This window comes from Mesoplodon bidens (genome assembly GCF_964165515.1).
Source record: "Mesoplodon bidens genome assembly, chromosome: 13".
NCBI classification, from domain to species: domain Eukaryota; kingdom Metazoa; phylum Chordata; class Mammalia; order Artiodactyla; family Ziphiidae; genus Mesoplodon; species Mesoplodon bidens.
In genome coordinates this window covers 26,982,128-26,998,443 of record NC_138169.1, presented here as the reverse complement: position 1 = coordinate 26,998,443, position 16,316 = coordinate 26,982,128, and the positions used below count along the sequence as shown (strand labels likewise).

Genomic DNA, 16,316 nt, shown 5'->3' with positions numbered 1-16,316 from the left:
CCACCTCCCCGACCTCATTTTTGAGCCTGTGAGAAAATGCGCATATTACCAGGTCTTCTGCATTTTCACTGAGGCCCTCCCAGGGCGCTCAGGTGCAGCACGGGTTTGAGCACAGAAGGGCTGTGACCTAGAGCTTTTAACCCTCTGTGGGTCATGCATGCCACAGAGAATCCAGTAAAACCCTTTCCCCCAAAATGTCTTGACCTTCCACATTTGCCCGTTTTACAGGTTTACATGGACCTCAGGTTTTCAAACCCCAATTCTAAGCTTTTACACCTTAGTCCACTTGTCCCGTCAATAAAGAAGCCTGAAAAATGGCAAATTCAATTGAAAAAACCTAACTCAGTTTTCCTAGCGCTATTTGTTTTTTTTGTGTGTTTTTAAACCTTGGATTGGAAACACTGACTTTTTGCCCTTGGTTCACATCACATAAGCAGAGGCTCCTCACAGATGTAGGTCCACCCACCCCAGCAGCACAGCCCAAGCAGCTGGACAGCCGTCCACATGGCCCAGCAGAGGGGTCCTCCCTGCTCCTGTGGACAGATGAGCATGTTCCAGGTGAGCACAAGAGACAGAGGTTTAATTCAGAAACTGTAGATAAACATCTGTAACATGACAGTTGGCGGGGGACAGGGGACCACTAGCCGCTCCCTCCCGTTCAGTACTCTTCCCCTTCCTCGGCCTCCGCTTCCACCGAGTCCACGCCCACCTCTTCATAATCTTTCTCCAGTGCTGCCAGGTCCTCCCGGGCCTCCGAGAACTCGCCCTCCTCCATGCCCTCCCCCACGTACCAGTGCACGAAGGCACGCTTGGCGTACATGAGGTCGAACTTGTGGTCTAGGCGGGCCCAGGCCTCGGCGATGGCCGTGGTGTTGCTCAGCATGCACACGGCCCGCTGCACCTTGGCCAGGTCTCCCCCTGGGACCACTGTGGGGGGCTGGTAGTTGATGCCCACCTGCCAAAGAAGGGGAGAAAGCACTGCGTGAAGCTTCCGTCAATCCAGGAATGGTGGCTGCGTTCGTGGAAACAAGGCATGGAGGTGCCCTCTGGCGACCCGGGGAGGCTGGGGCCACCCTGTACTCTGGGCCCAGCTGTGTGCCAGGCAAGGTGCCAGGAAAGCAGGGTTCTGGTTGCCAGACAAGGAAAACGGAAAGAGGAGCCCCAGAGCCTGCCACCCTGGCTCACACCCAAGCTGCTGGAGGGCCTGTGTCCCAGCAACTGTGACGTGATAGGTACCCAGGTGATAGGACTATCTTCCCTCTAAGAAGGGACACTGCTTGGGATTCTTCATATGTTATTTTCTCCAGAGGGTTCAACAAGATGGGGATTAATGTCTGTAGCTGAGCCTTTTCCACCCAGGCAGATTCAGAGAACACAACTGTGGCAGAATCGTGAGGGCGGGTCACACCCCCTGCTTTACCAACAAACAGTGTACACATAGCAGAGTGACAAGCACACTGTTAGAGGTCCCTGACGCTGTGACCACTGCCGTGGACGCGGCCCACATGAACGCTAAGAGGGAGGGAATGAGATCCCAGCACTGGGACCAAGGGAGAGGCAGTCCAAGCTTCGGACCAGGGATCACGTGACCAGAGGTTTTAGCAGGAGATACAGGGCCTGTCAAGGGGTCTACGGCACACGTTCTAGGCTGCTGGGCCACAGGGGCTCTGTCACAGATACTCAACCCTGTCTTTGCAGCATAAGACCTGCCACAGCAATGAGCCAATAAGCGGGGACGGCTGGGCTCACATGAAACCATTCACAAAACCAGGTGATGGGTCGGCCAGCTGTGCTGAGCCCTGGACCAGAGGAAGAAACCCAGACTCCTAGATAAGAACCCACCGCAGCAGTGAGCGTCTGAGCCAGCGGAGGCCCTAAGAGCAGGGCTCAGGGAAGCACAGTTCCATTCCCAGAGGGAAGGTTGGGAATCAAGTAAGGAGCAAGGTTTCTGTCCTGTGTCCAGTGGAAGGTCGGAGCAAGCTGGGTCTGAAGACAACCCAGGACATACTGTATAGGCTCCCCAATCTCCATTTCTCCACAAAAGGATTCATGACAGTGCTGTAAACCAAACGTTCCATACGACACTTAAATTGGATGTAATTTTTACATGACGATGGAATCAAGTGGAATTCAGAGACAACAGTTTACAGTAGTGCCCCAAGTTCAAATATCCCCACAAGTTACCAAAACGCCCAGAAAATTCCTATATTTCTATTCTAAGAAAACTTACTGTAAGAAAAAACATCTTATTTCTAAATCAACCTATGTTTTCCACCCAAGAACTCCTCCAGGTAATTTCTGTAAAAAATACACTCACAGAGCTGTATCATGTGATGACTCAGGAAGGAAGTTCTAGAGACACCAGTGAAGGAATGAAAGCTGTCCCGCAGCTCACTAATCCATGACCCAGCCCGGCTTCCCTGTATCAGGGTACCCTCCACAAAGGAGCAGCACCCCATCCCAGGACCTGCCGCGGGCGGAAAGGTGAACACGTCTTACCGCCCAGCCTACCTTGAACCCAGTCGGGCACCAGTCCACAAACTGGATGGTGCGCTTGGTCTTGATGGTGGCGATGGCCGCATTGACGTCTTTGGGGACCACGTCCCCCCTGTACAGCATGCAGCAGGCCATGTACTTGCCGTGGCGAGGGTCACACTTGACCATCTGGTTGGCCGGCTCGAAGCAGGCGTTGGTGATCTCGGCCACGGACAGCTGCTCATGGTAGGCCTTCTCGGCCGAGATGACCGGGGCATACGTGGCCAGGGGGAAGTGGATGCGGGGGTAGGGCACCAGGTTGGTCTGGAACTCCGTCAGGTCCACGTTGAGGGCGCCGTCAAAGCGCAGGGAGGCCGTGATGGAGGACACGATCTGCCCGATCAGACGGTTAAGGTTGGTGTACGTGGGCCGCTCGATGTCCAGGTTGCGCCGGCAGATGTCGTAGATGGCCTCGTTGTCCACCATGAAGGCACAGTCCGAGTGCTCCAGGGTCGTGTGCGTGGTCAGGATGGAGTTGTAGGGCTCCACCACAGCTGTGGACACCTGGGGGGCCGGGTAGATGGCGAACTCCAGCTTGGACTTCTTGCCGTAGTCCACCGAGAGTCGCTCCATGAGCAGAGACGCAAAGCCCGAGCCGGTGCCACCCCCAAAGCTGTGGAAGATGAGGAAGCCCTGCAGGCCCGTGCACAGGTCCGCCTGCGGGAGAGCAGAGGCCGTGAGGCCACGCCCGCACGAGCCGTGCCGCCACCCCCACGGGCCCCCACGGGCCCCGGTCATGGCACACTCTTCCTCTGCAGGTTCACTATACGGGTTCAACCCATCCACAGGGAACACGCATCACACTTAGCAGTTACAGACGTGGACGCACTGCGGCCACACCGGAAAGGAAGACCCTGCATTCATGGTTCTGCTGGGTTTTGCCAAAGTGATGTCCCGGGGAGATCCCGGGCCTCCCCTCCTGTCCAGGAGGCCTTCCCAGGGCGCTTCTCACCAGTTTGCGGATCCGGTCCAGGACCAGATCGACGATCTCCTTGCCGATGGTGTAATGGCCTCTGGCGTAGTTATTGGCCGCGTCCTCCTTCCCGGTGATCAGCTGCTCCGGGTGGAAGAGCTGCCTGTAGGTCCCTGTGCGCACTTCATCTGCAGAGAGGACAGCGTGCCCGAGACTCTAAGGATGGTCGCTGACTCACCGGGATGGCCAGGTCCGGGGAAACCTTCAATTCTACAGGCACGTGCTGCGACTCGCAGGCCAGCAGCGTCAGCGTCTCACAGAAAAGGTCTCCGTGTGATACACATGCCTCATCTGCCGTTTATGGCTCCGGGAAGGTCCAGTCAACCCGGGGAACAAATGCCAGTGTGGCCAGTTCCCAAAGGCGGGGGAGTGCTCACACCGCACAGGCGGTTCTGCGTGTGCATGTTTCGTTCACACCCACAGCTACACCCAGGGCGTTGCTGAAATGGCCCTGATGTACTAGACATCAGCGTGACTTTTGCCGGGCGCTCTCTGTGGCCTGGGTCTAACGGGCTCTAGGGTGACATTCTGTTGTCTCCTGGGTGGCCGCCACTGAAAGGTGCTCTCTCCTGGCAGCTCCCCTTGGAAACTACCTCGGGCTTCTGATCTGGAGGAACCCAGCAAAGGTTCTGTGCTTCCCCTTCTAAGTCTAAGGGTACCTACCGACCACGGTGGGCTCCAGGTCCACGAACACGGCTCTGGGCACATGCTTGCCAGCCCCGGTCTCACTGAAGAACGTGTTGAACGAGTCATCCCCACCGCCGATGGTTTTGTCACTTGGCATCTGGCCGTCGGGCTGAATTCCATGTTCAAGGCAGTACAGCTCCCAGCAGGCATTGCCGATCTGGACCCCCGCCTGCCCCACGTGGATAGAGATGCACTCACGCTGGGAACGAAAGTATACATGTGAGGCCCCTCAGCTTCAAGGCGGTTGTCACTATGTGGCACGCAAATGAGACCCAACGTCTTAAATTAATCTCTAAAATCTTTTGGTTTCTTAAGGTCTTATCAGACATTATTGTCCCATGAGCTTCCAATGGTCATTTTATGTCTGAGCATGGATGGAGACACACTTGAACTGTGAATAGGAATACAGCCATTATAAACATCTTCCCAGCGAGACTTCCCTGGTGGCACAGCAGTTAAGACTCCACACTCCCAATGCAGGGGGCCCGGGTTTGATTCCTGGCCAGGGAACTAGAACCCACATGCATGCCACAACTAAGAGTTCGCATACCACACCTAAGGAGCCCACCTGCCACAACTAAGGAGCCAGCGAGCCACCACTAAGGAGTCTGTCTGCCACAACTAAGACACAGCACAACCAAATAAATAAATAAATAAATAAACAAATAAATAAAACCTCTTCCTAGCAATCAATAAAAAAGGTTAAAAATTTATACAAGGGCTGCCCTGGTGGCGCAGTGGTTAGGAATCCGCCTGCCAATGCAGGGGACACAGGTTCGAACCCTGGTCTGGGAAGATCCCACATGCCGTGGAGCACTAAGCCCGTGCACCACAACTACTGAGCCTGCGCTCTAGAGCCCGTGAGCCACAACTACTGAACCTGTGTGCCACAAGTACTGAAGCCCGTGCGCCTAGAGCCTGTGCTCTGCGACAAGAGAGGCCACAGCAATGAGAAGCCGACGCACCGCAACGATGAGCAGCCCCCGCTCGCCGCAATTAAAGAAAAGCCTGCGTGCAGCAACAAAGACCCAATGCAGCCAAAAATAAAATAAATTAATTAAAAAATAATTTATACAAAATAAGCAGTCAGGCCATTTTATTTCCACCTTAGGCTGTATTTACCAACCTGATATAAGCAACGGCTTAGAAAAAAAACATGAAGTAACACTTTTCAGTCATTAGACAATAGGCAGCAGAAGACAGTAAGTGATTCCTTAGAGCACGGAAACAAGGCAAACCCTACAGATGCCCCAGAAGGCTACTGGAGAGTGTCCAGGCTGCAGCCAAGACAGGAGAAACCCAGGGATCTCCCTGAGGTGAGCAGAGAGAATCCTGTGTTGAGAGAGGTCAAGGCAGCTAGAAAGCCTGGTGCTGGCTTTCTATCTGGAGGAGAGACAGCTGCATGGAGAGAGCTCAGGGAGATCAGCAGGGGGGCCCCAAGTCCTCACTGTGGGCTGCTCAGCACAGGTGGGGAGGGATCCCTGAGCTCACACCTGCCATGGCAGAAAGACATCCTAACTCACAGAGCACTGGGTGGAGTCCTCAGTAGTGGGGCCAAGTGAGGCCAACCCTAAAGGCTGGTCTGAACCCACTTAAGAAAGCTGAAAAGCAAGCCTCAAAAGGATCAAATTGTTCCCAGGTATACTAATAGCATCCCCCCAAAAGCCTAGAAACAGCTGAAATAACAGCCAAAAAAATCTAATACCCAATAATGTAAAATTCATGCCTGGTATCCAATCTAAAGTTACCATATACACCAGAAAATTAAAAAATAAAACCTAGAAAAGTCAGAAAATATTACCATATGAAGAGAAAAAGCAATCAATAAAAACAGACCCAGAAATGACAGATGATAGAATTAGTAAACAAGGACATTAAAATAACTATTATATATCTACATGCTCAGGAAAGTACAGGAAAAAATGAGCATGATAAGGAGAGACATGTTTGATATAAAAAAGAGCTAACTCAAATTGCTAATGATAAAAAAAGACAATGTCTGTAATGAAAAACACACTGGATGAGATTAACAACAGATTATGAATAGTTTGGAGTAACTATAAATGAAAAGTGTACTTCAAAAATTGTATAAAAGGGCTTTCCCTGGTGGCACAGTGGTTAAGAATCCACCTGCCAATGCAGGGGACATGGGTTTGAGCCCTGGTCCGGGAAGATCCCACATGCCGTGGAACAACTAAGCCCGGAGCACCACAACCACTGAGCCTGCGCTCTAGAGCCCGAGAGCCACAACTACTGAGCCCATGTGCCTAGAGCCCATGGTCCGCAACAAGAGAAGCCACGACAATGAGAAGCTCGCGCACCTCAACGAAGAGTAGCCCCGGCTCACCCCAATGACAGAAAGCCCGTGCACAGCAACGAAGACCCAACACAGCTATAAATAAATCAATAAGTAAATTTATTTTTTTTAAATTGTACAAAATATAAAAAACAAAAACTCCCCAGCAGATTATATACTAAGAAGATTTGAGAATGATGAAAAAGTTCTGGAAATAGTGCTGATGGTTATACAACATGTAAATGTACTTAATGCTACTGAATTATACACTTAAAAATGGTTAAAATGGTAACTTTTGTCATGTGTAGTTTACCACACACAAAAAAGGAGATACTCAGCAATAAAAATGAACTGTGTTGCAACAACATGGGTGAATCTCTAAATAATTAGTAAGTGAAAGAATCCAAACAACAACAAATTAACTCAATGATCCCATTCATATAAAATCCTAGAAAATACAGAAATGTGGATTAGTGGGGGAGGGAAAGGGGGTGAGGCAGAAGGGAGGATTTACAAAGGGGTACCAGGTAACTTTGGGGGGTGATGGGTATGTTCATATCTTGATTGAGGTGATGATTTCATGGATAATCAAGATGTTAGTAAATATTAAACCTTGTCAAATTATACACTTTCAGTGAATACTTTATGTAAATTATACCTCAACAGAACTAAAATCAAAGGCAAAATGAAGACTTTTTCAGGCATTCAAAAGCTGAGAGAGTTAATCATTAGTTGAGAGTAGTAGTCACCACTACAAAAAAAAAAGGTAAAGGAATCTCTCCAGGAAGAAGGAAAATCATACTAGATGGAAAATTGCAACTGCAAAATTGGACTGAAGAATGACAAAACTGCTAAATATGTGGGCAAATATAAAAGACTTTATACCGTATTTTAAAAATATAATTGAGCCCAGCATTTACTTCTGGATGACCACTTCTGCAAATTGGTGCACACAGACTTTTTACCTGATCTGATGACCAAATTGATGGAAAATGATGCATGGTCTAGAGAATGATCTAGGGAATTTTTACATTGCAAATAAACAAGGATATTCTTACTGGAAAAACGAAAGTCTCCTGAGACTCTTGGTCACTGACACTGTATTTTATCTGCACACTGAAACAACACACTAATCAAAGAGAAGGAGAAAAATTACTAGAGATTTGATCTCCTTTATAGCTTCTAATAATAAAATACACTGTATGATTAATGAACCTGTCAGTTGTAATGGGAAGAATATGTAGCAAGTAACTGTGTCACTCATTTATGATTTTTTTTTTTTTTTTTGGCGTACGTGGGCCTCTCACTGCTGTGGCCTCTCCCGTAGCGGAGCACAGGCTCCGGACGCGCAGGCTCAGCAGCCATGGCTCATGGGCCCAGCCGCTCCGCGGCATGTGGGATCTTCCCGGACCGGGGCACAAACCCGTGTCCCCTGCATCGGCAGGCAGACTCTCAACCACTGCACCACCAGGGAAGCCCAGCAGGCGGATTCTTAACCACTGCGCCACCAGGAAAGTCCTGTGCTATTGTTTGTTGTATGTTACTTCTATATGAGTTGTAAACCCCATAATAATAAACCTTTATTTTTGCTTTAACGTTCAGTTATTTTTTTTTTCAGTTTTTAACTTTATAGCATTACCTTAAACATGTAAGAGTTAATCTTATCACACCACACATGGCTGAATTTATTAAAGATAAAAATCACAAATGAGGGCTTCCCTGGTGGCGCAGGGGTTGAGAGTCCACCTGCCAATTCAGGGGACACAGATTTGTGCCCCGGTCCGGGAAGATCCCACATGCCGCAGAGCGGCTGGGCCCATGGGCCATGGCCGCTGAACATGCGCGTCCGGAGCCTGTGGCTGCTGAGCCTGTGCATCCGGAGCCTGTGCTCCGCAACGGGAGAGGCCACAACAGTGAGAGGCCCGCGTACCGCCAAAAAAAAAAAAAAAAAAAAAAGAATCCGCCTGCCAATGCAAGGGACACGGGTTCAAGCCCTGGTCCGGGAAGATCCCACACGCTGCAGAGCAACTAAGCCTGTGCGCCACAACTACTGAGCCTGCGCTCTAGAGCCCGCGAGCCACAACTACTGAGCCCGCATGCCACAACTACTGAAGCCCGCGTGCCTAGAGCCCGAGCCCCCAAACAAGTGAATCTACCGCAATGAGAAGGCCACGCACCACAATGAAGAGAAGCCCCCACTCGCCACAACTAGAGAAAGCCTGCGCGCAGCAACGAAGACCCAATACAGACAAAAATAAATAAATAAATAAGTTTATTTTAAAAATCAATAACATAAAGGCCAAGAAGGGGGAAATGGAGGTATTGATATATTGTTGTGAAGTGGTGTAGCAGCACTTGAAGGCAGACTGGGATAAACTGAGTGAGCAGGGTGGTCTGGGTAAATGCTCACTAACCATCTCTACTGAAATCTGGTTTAGTCATCCAACAAGAATGAACATGAAATTGCAGCAATAAGAAATGAACAGGGACTTCCCTGGTGGCGCCGTGGTTAAGAATCCGCCTGCCAATGCAGGGGACACGGGTTCGATCCCTGATCCAGGAAGATCCCACATGCTGCAGAGCAACTAAGCTCATGCGCCAAAACTACTAAGCCTGCGCTCTAGAGCCCGCGAGCTACAACTGCTGAAGCCCGCGTGCTACAACTACTGAAGCCTGCATGCCTAGAGCCTGAGCTCCACAAGAGAAGCCACCGCAATGAGAAGCCACCGCAATGAGAAGCCTGCACACCTCATGAAGAGCAGCCGCCGCTCGCCACAACTAGAGAAAGTCCACGTGGAGCAACGAAGACCCAAAACAGCCATAAATAAATAAATAAATAAATAAAAAGAAATGAACAAAAGATGGAAGCTGAAGACCTTAAGTGCTTGACCAGATCACTAGAACCATCTGCATTATCTATGCAGCATGGGCTTTTACTTAAAGACATCTCTTTTGGATAATGACAAACCTGGTTTTTTTTTAAAGCCTGGCTTTTCTCAATATATATTTAAAGGTTTTTAAATTGTTTCATATCTGGGCAACTTGAGTTTTTAGGAAACTCATTTTTAATTTGTATTAAAAGTTTACAACTTGCTATTTTCAAAAACTCAACAAACTGCAAACACCTTTTTTTTTTTTTTTTGGCCATGTTACTCGGCATGCAGGATCTTAGTTTCCTGACCAGGGATCAAATCTGTGCCCCTGCAGTGGAAGTGTGGTGTCCTAATCACTGGACTGCCAGAGAATTCCCCAAGCACTTTTTTTTCTTCTTTTCCCCCAAGCACTTCTTAATAAAGGTCTTGATTAACACAACATATTCAAATAATACAAAATATGTTTTCTGAATATTGGAACTAAATTACAAATCCAGTAACACAAAGGTATCTGAAAAATCCCCAAATATTTGGAAACGAATAACAAGGGAAATTAGAAAGTATTTTGAATGGAATAAAAATGAAAACATGACATACCAAAATTTGTGGGATGCAGCTATAATAGTACTCAGAGGGTAACGTGTATGTGTATAAAGGTATAAAATCAATGACCTATAAAACTTGATGGAGCTCAGGGCAGGCCACCCCAAAATATGCTGGTGGCATATTGATTACTTTGAATTAAAGTTACTTGAGGGACTTCCCTGGTGGTGCAGTGGTTAAGAATCTGCCTGCCAATGCAGGAAACACGGGCTCAATCCCCGGTCCGGGAAGATCCCACATGCCGCAGAGCAACTAAGCCCGTGCGCCACAACTACTAAGCCTGCGTTCTAGAGCCCGTGAGACACAACTACTGAGCCAGCATGCCACAACTACTGAAGCCGTGCACCTAGAGCCCGTGCTCCGCAACGAGAAGCCATTGCAATGAGAAGCCCGCGCACCGCAACGAAGAGTAGCCCCTGCTCACTGCAACTAGAGAAAGCCTGCGAGCAGCAACGAAGACCCAATGCAGCCAAAAATAAATGAATAAATAAAATTTTACAAAAAAGAAAAAAGTTACTTGAGAATCAGCTGGTACAAGAAGAACACTCTGACCCTTTGCTCCCCTGAAAGCAGGAAACAAAGCTCCCATGGGGAGGCATCTTCCCTATGCCAGGAGAAAGGAGGGCATCATGATCCCTGGAGATAGGGAATTTAAGGCTGAGAAAGCTGCATAAACAAACTTTGTTACTTCTTCATTAACTTGCTAGCCCAAGCAAAAACCCCTTTCTTTCCTCAAATCTTCATAAATTACTGATTCTTTGTCTAAAAAGGTATATAAATAGCCTGCTTTGGTCAATTCTTAGATCCTATACTTATAGGACTTCCATATGTACAGAATTAAATTTGTTTTTCTCACGTTAATCTGTCTTCTGTCAATAAGATTATTAGAGGGCTTCCCTGGTGGCACAGTGGTTGGGAGTCCGCCTGCCGATGCAGGGTACACGGGTTTGTGCCCCGGTCTGGGAAGATCCCACATGCCGTGGAGCGGCTGGGCCCGTGAGCCATGGCCGCTGAGCCTGCACGTCCGGAGCCTGTGCTCCACAGCGGGAGAGACCACAGCAGTGAGAGGCCCGCGTACCGCAAAAAAAAAAAGATTATTAGACCAACGAGAAGAACCCAGAAGAGGAAAATTTTTCCCTCCCTGCAAACTCTTCTAGAAAATGGAAGAGAAAGGAACACTTCCCAACTCATTCCCTGAGGCCAGCATTACCCTGATACAAAAACCAAGGACACTGGACTTCCCTGGTGGCACAGTGGTTAAGAATCTGCCTACCAATGTAGGGGACACAGGTTCAAGCCCTGGTATGGGAAGATCCCACATGCCTCAGAGCAGCTAAACCCGTGAGCCACAACTACTGAGCCCCCATGCTACAACTACTGAATCCTGCACACCTAGAGCCCGTGCTCCACAAGAGAAGCCACCGCAATGAGAAGCCCGTGCACCACAACAAAGAGTAGCCCACACTCGCCGCTTCTAGAGAAAGTCCGTGCACAGCAAGACCCAACGCAGTCAAAAATAAATAAATAAACAAATAATAAAAATAAATTTAAAAAATAAGATATTCACTGTAAGGAAACTACAGACCAATATCCCTCATGAACTTAGACACAAAAGTTTGTTCAAAAATTTCAAATTCAATGACCTAAGCTTCCACCTTAAGAAACTAGAAAAAGAGCAAATATCCAAATTATGCAGAAAAAAATAATAACTAGCAAAAATAAACTAAACAGAAAACAGGAAAATAAAAAGAGAGAAAAGTCAATGAAACCAAAACCTGGTTCTTTGAGCTGAACAATCAAATTGATAAGCCCCTGGCCAAATTGACCCAGAAAAAGAGAAGACACAAATTACCAGTATCAGGAACAAAAAAGAGGCTATAACTACTGGGATATTAAAGGTATAAAGGAATATTATGAATTCAACAACACAAATGAAATGGACAAACTCCTTACACACACTACTGAAGCTCACTCAAAAGGAGATAACTTGGGGAATTCCCTGGTGGTCCAGAGGTTAGGACTCAGCACTTCCACTGCAGGAGGCACGGGTTCAATCCCTGGTTGGGGAACTAAGATCCCTCAAGCAAAGATCCCGCAAGCCGTGTGGGGTGCAGTCAAAAAAAAAAAAAAAAAAAGGAGATAACCTGAATGAAGAGAAAATAGGCCATCAAAATGGCCACATCATGAGACAGATAATTCTAAACATGGGTATTATCTTCTCATCATACATTACGATCACATCCCAGATTTATAATCTCCTAGCCCTTAAGAGTGATGGTCTGGAAGCTTAGAAATTCAGCTTCTAGACTTATCCTTGAAAGACAGGGGACCAAATCATAGCTGATAGTCTAATTCTGATTCCAACCAAACTGCAATACTGAGCCAGAAAAAAATTTACCCTTATGAGGCTGGGCAGATTCTCCAGAAGGTACTCAACTTTGTGATGAGGCTCTAGGATGCATAAAGTAGGATTTAAAACAAAATTTCTACTGTTGGAATTCCCATTAAATTCATCTTGAGACATGAACCGTTCTGACACAAAGGGAAGGCATATGTAATGGACAACATTTTCTCAGAGATCAGTGTAATTTCTTTTAGGTTATCTTCACACCAACTCATCATCACCTCCCCCTCACTAGACATTTCCTAATTTAGTTAGTTAAACTAAGCACTGTGAACTTAGGCATTTCAACTTGAGAAGACCCTGTTATACCAACAAACAACGGCTGAACAGCTCTTCTAAAAGTATTAACCACGGTATCTTTCTTAATTAAGACAAAGGCTTTGCTAAAAATAACAGCTCCTAGGGCTTCCCAGGTGGCGCAGTGGTTGAGAGTCCGCCTGCCGATGCAGGGGACACGGGTTCATGCCCCAGTCCGGGAGGATCCCACATGCCGTGGAGCGGCTGGGCCCGCGAGCCATGGCCGTGGGGCCTGCGCGTCTGGAGCCTGTGCTCTGCAACGGGAGAGGCCACAACAGTGAGAGGCCCCGCATACTGCAAAAAAAAAAAAAAAAAAAAACCCAGCTCCTAAAAAATGATGAAATGCACAAATTTCTTCTAATCCTGAAGCTTCCTTTTACCTGTCAGGTAATAGCAGATACCTTTTCTTTATACTTGTAATAAATCACCTGTACAAAAAAAAAATTTGAGCAGCTTGATGTCATGCTGTTCAATAACCAATAAGAGAAGCCTCAAAACCAACTTTTGCAAAGGGAGAATGCAGACGTTAGTGTGAGTTATTATCTAGTTATTATCTAGTACTCTTCATAGAGTTTGGAAGCTACCGCAGTGATGAGAAGAGAACACAGAGGCTGGAATGACATCAGCCTCAGTTAACTGGGAACAAGCAAGACGTGAAACAGGCCAGGTAAAGCCCTGTCAGGGGTCATTCCAGCCTCTCTCCACATTAAGGTGACTGGTTTTAGACGTGCACAATGACAGAGGTGTTGGTTGAGTTCCACTGGTGTGCAAACTATTAATGTAATTAATTCAACAATTAACTAGATCCCTATGACTTGAGGACATAAAAATGAACAAATTAAAGGCAGAAGCCCACCCTGCTGTGGGAAAACAGGAATTCTCATATATGTGTTGCTGATGGAAGGGAATCTGAAACTATATACCATTCACTTGTGGTATCCCATATACACCTACACCAGTGAGAAACTGCAGGCACAGATTCCTCATTGCAACTCCATGCATAAAAGACTGGAAAACATCCACACGTCCAGCGGCTCAGGACAGGCTGAAGACGCAGAACAACACCCTGGAACACTACATGGCAGTAAACAAGGACGCAGGTCTTTGCACGCTGACACGGAGGCAGCCGGACTGTTTGCACAATGAAAAAACAAGGCGCGAGAAAGGGAGGATATAAGCCTACCTATTCCTGTTTGCTTAGTTTTGCTTAAAAAAGGGGGGGGGGAGGGGAAATTCCCTGGCAGTCCAGTGGTTAAGACTCTGAGCTCTCAATGTAAGGGGCACAGGTTCGATCCCTGGTGGGGGAACCAAGATGCTGCATGCCACGTGGAGTGGCCAAACAACTCACAGCCCTATCTAAAGGAGGAAGCAACTTTTTCAGCATATACAGTCTTCTCTCACTCTTATTTAAAGGCCTGTTTCTGTAAGTGCCCTCGTGAGCTCACAGCACAGCTGAGACAAATGACAGAGCTCAAGAGCAACTCTGGACCGTTGCCTCGAGAAGGAAGAGTCTGGAAGAGAGAGGGCAGGGGCTGCTTACTGCATCTGCGGAGTGAGCCCCGTGCCTGCCCCTGACATGCACACTCCAGACCCTACCCCGCCACCTGGGCCCATCCCCCAGGCCCCTCCGCCCGTCGAGGCCCGTCCCCAGAGCCCCTCAGCAGGCCCAGGCCCATCCCCCAAGGCCCCACCGCTGGTTCAGACCCGTTCCCCAAGGCCCCACCGCCGGTCCAGGCCCGTCCCCCAAGGTCCTGCTGCCCATCCAGGCCCGTCCCCCACGGTCCCGCCGCCCGTCCTGGCCCGTCTCCCAGGCCCCGCTGCTCTGTACCATGGTCGTCACCACCTGGCCTCACTACGACCCAACTTCCTCTCAGTCCAACGCCACGCGCCCAACTGCCGACCCGTCGCACCACACGCCGTGTCCTGATTGGCTCGCCGGCCGCGCAACTGCCATTGGCTCCGACCACTTTGGGGGCTGACCCCAGGCCAGGACCCCAATGGCGATTGGCTGTTTCCTTAACGGGCGAACTCACTTTTGATTGGTCGTCACTTTGGGCGGGAAATAGCGACCGGAAAGTCTTGTGCTGCGTCAGCTGGAAGCTGCGGGCTGACGCCTGGTCGCTGCGGGTGAGGGAGGCTCCATAGTTTGTCTGTTAAATGCGGTCTTCCTGCAGAGCTGCCCGGGGTGTGAGAAGGGACAGGGCTGGTAACTGAAAGGGCTTTGCGGACTTGGCAGATACCGGGAAAGACTATTCGGTTAGCAGCCTGTTACTGGTGCAGACGTCAGTACCCCCAACTCGCGCCAGAGCATGTTGTGGCAACCACGTGATAGACTCCCGGAAGGAGGTGCTGTGAAGCTGAGGCGGGTAGTTCCGCCTTCAGGAAATGGGACTTATGCGTGGGTCTCAAAGTATCGCGAATTTTACAAGCAGCCAAGCAGGGTGGGTGGGCAAGGCAGGCGGGGGACAGGGAGGTCCGAGAATTGCAGTGAAGAAGGTGGCTGATCGCAGCCAGACCGAGGGGCCTGGCTTTTGAGGGGTGGGGAGCCAGGTAGCAGCAGAAGCGGGTTGGCTTGGCCATATTTAGGAGGAGGATGGGGCAGGAGGCTCCACAGGTGGTTATTGCAGGAGGCCAGAGAACTACCCACCCACAGACCTTGGCGAAAGGACACAAATTCCCATGTTCCCGGAAGGGGGACTGATATCCTCAGTTCACCATCTTCCCAAGATCCCCCCACTCCTGCTGCTGGTCCATGAGAGAATCTGTGTTTACACCACAGAGAAGAGCCCCTTCTTGGCTCTTCTAAGCACAACCTGAATGAGCTGGAATCTTCGTGGAGAAGGGAGGACCAAAAAGAGGTTAAATAAAGAGAATATAAATAAATAAAAATTATTTATAATTTATAGGCATACATTATATATTAATTTAAAGTAAACAAATTTAAAAAACGTAGATGCAAAATGCAGATTTCTTACCCTGCCTACCACTGCTAGGTCAACAGAGGCCTGGGGTAATGTTCATAGTAGCAGATCAAGCGGTCTGGGTTTGAGCAACACACACCACCACCATGGATTCAGTGGGACTAACTTCAGCTCCACTCCTCCCTTGCTCTGGCAGATTTCAGAGAGTGCGGTCTGGGGGTTAGAAGGGTTGGGCAGCTAGCTAGGGAACACCAGAAGTCCTCCTCTTCCCAGGGAGGTCCAACAGGATCGGTGCAAGGAACCGGGGCCAGCCTTGGGCAGAGGGGCTGACAGGAAATGGGGGAGAGAATGCACCCCTGGTAAGGACTGGAACAGGTGGGGACAGACATGACTGCCATTGCCAGGGATGGGGGACATAAAGAAGGAAGAGAGACCACCACCTGGTGGTCCAGTGGCTAGGACTCCATGCTTCCATTCCAGGGGACATGGGTTCTATCCCTGGTCTGGGAACTAAGATCCGCAAGCTGAGAGGTTCAGACAAAAAGAAAAAAAAAAAAAGAAGAAGAAGAAGGAAGAGCTGGAAAACCAGTTCATGGTGAGGAGTAATGGGGGTCATTTTGGAAAGGTAATATGCGACAACATGCTGGTGGACTTTGAACGGTGGAATTTGGGCTAAATTTGGCCCTGGGGAGAATAGCAGACTGGGGGAGGAGGCTGCCAGCATGTA

General features: G+C 48.9%; 1 protein-coding gene across 1 annotated transcript; it reads right to left on the bottom strand.

Annotated features, from left to right (window-relative positions):
* Positions 1–658: 658 nt before the first annotated feature.
* LOC308627339 (tubulin alpha-3 chain) lies at positions 659–4,377 on the bottom strand (the record flags this gene model as incomplete). The annotated part of the gene is made up of 4 exons (XM_081253353.1): positions 4,172–4,377; positions 3,488–3,636; positions 2,512–3,192; positions 659–955 (listed from the first exon to the last, which is right to left on the bottom strand). The coding sequence occupies exons 1-4, from the start codon at positions 4,290–4,292 to the stop codon at positions 659–661; spliced, it is 1,248 nt and encodes a 415-aa protein (XP_081109479.1). The 5' UTR covers positions 4,293–4,377.
* Positions 4,378–16,316: the final 11,939 nt, after the last annotated feature.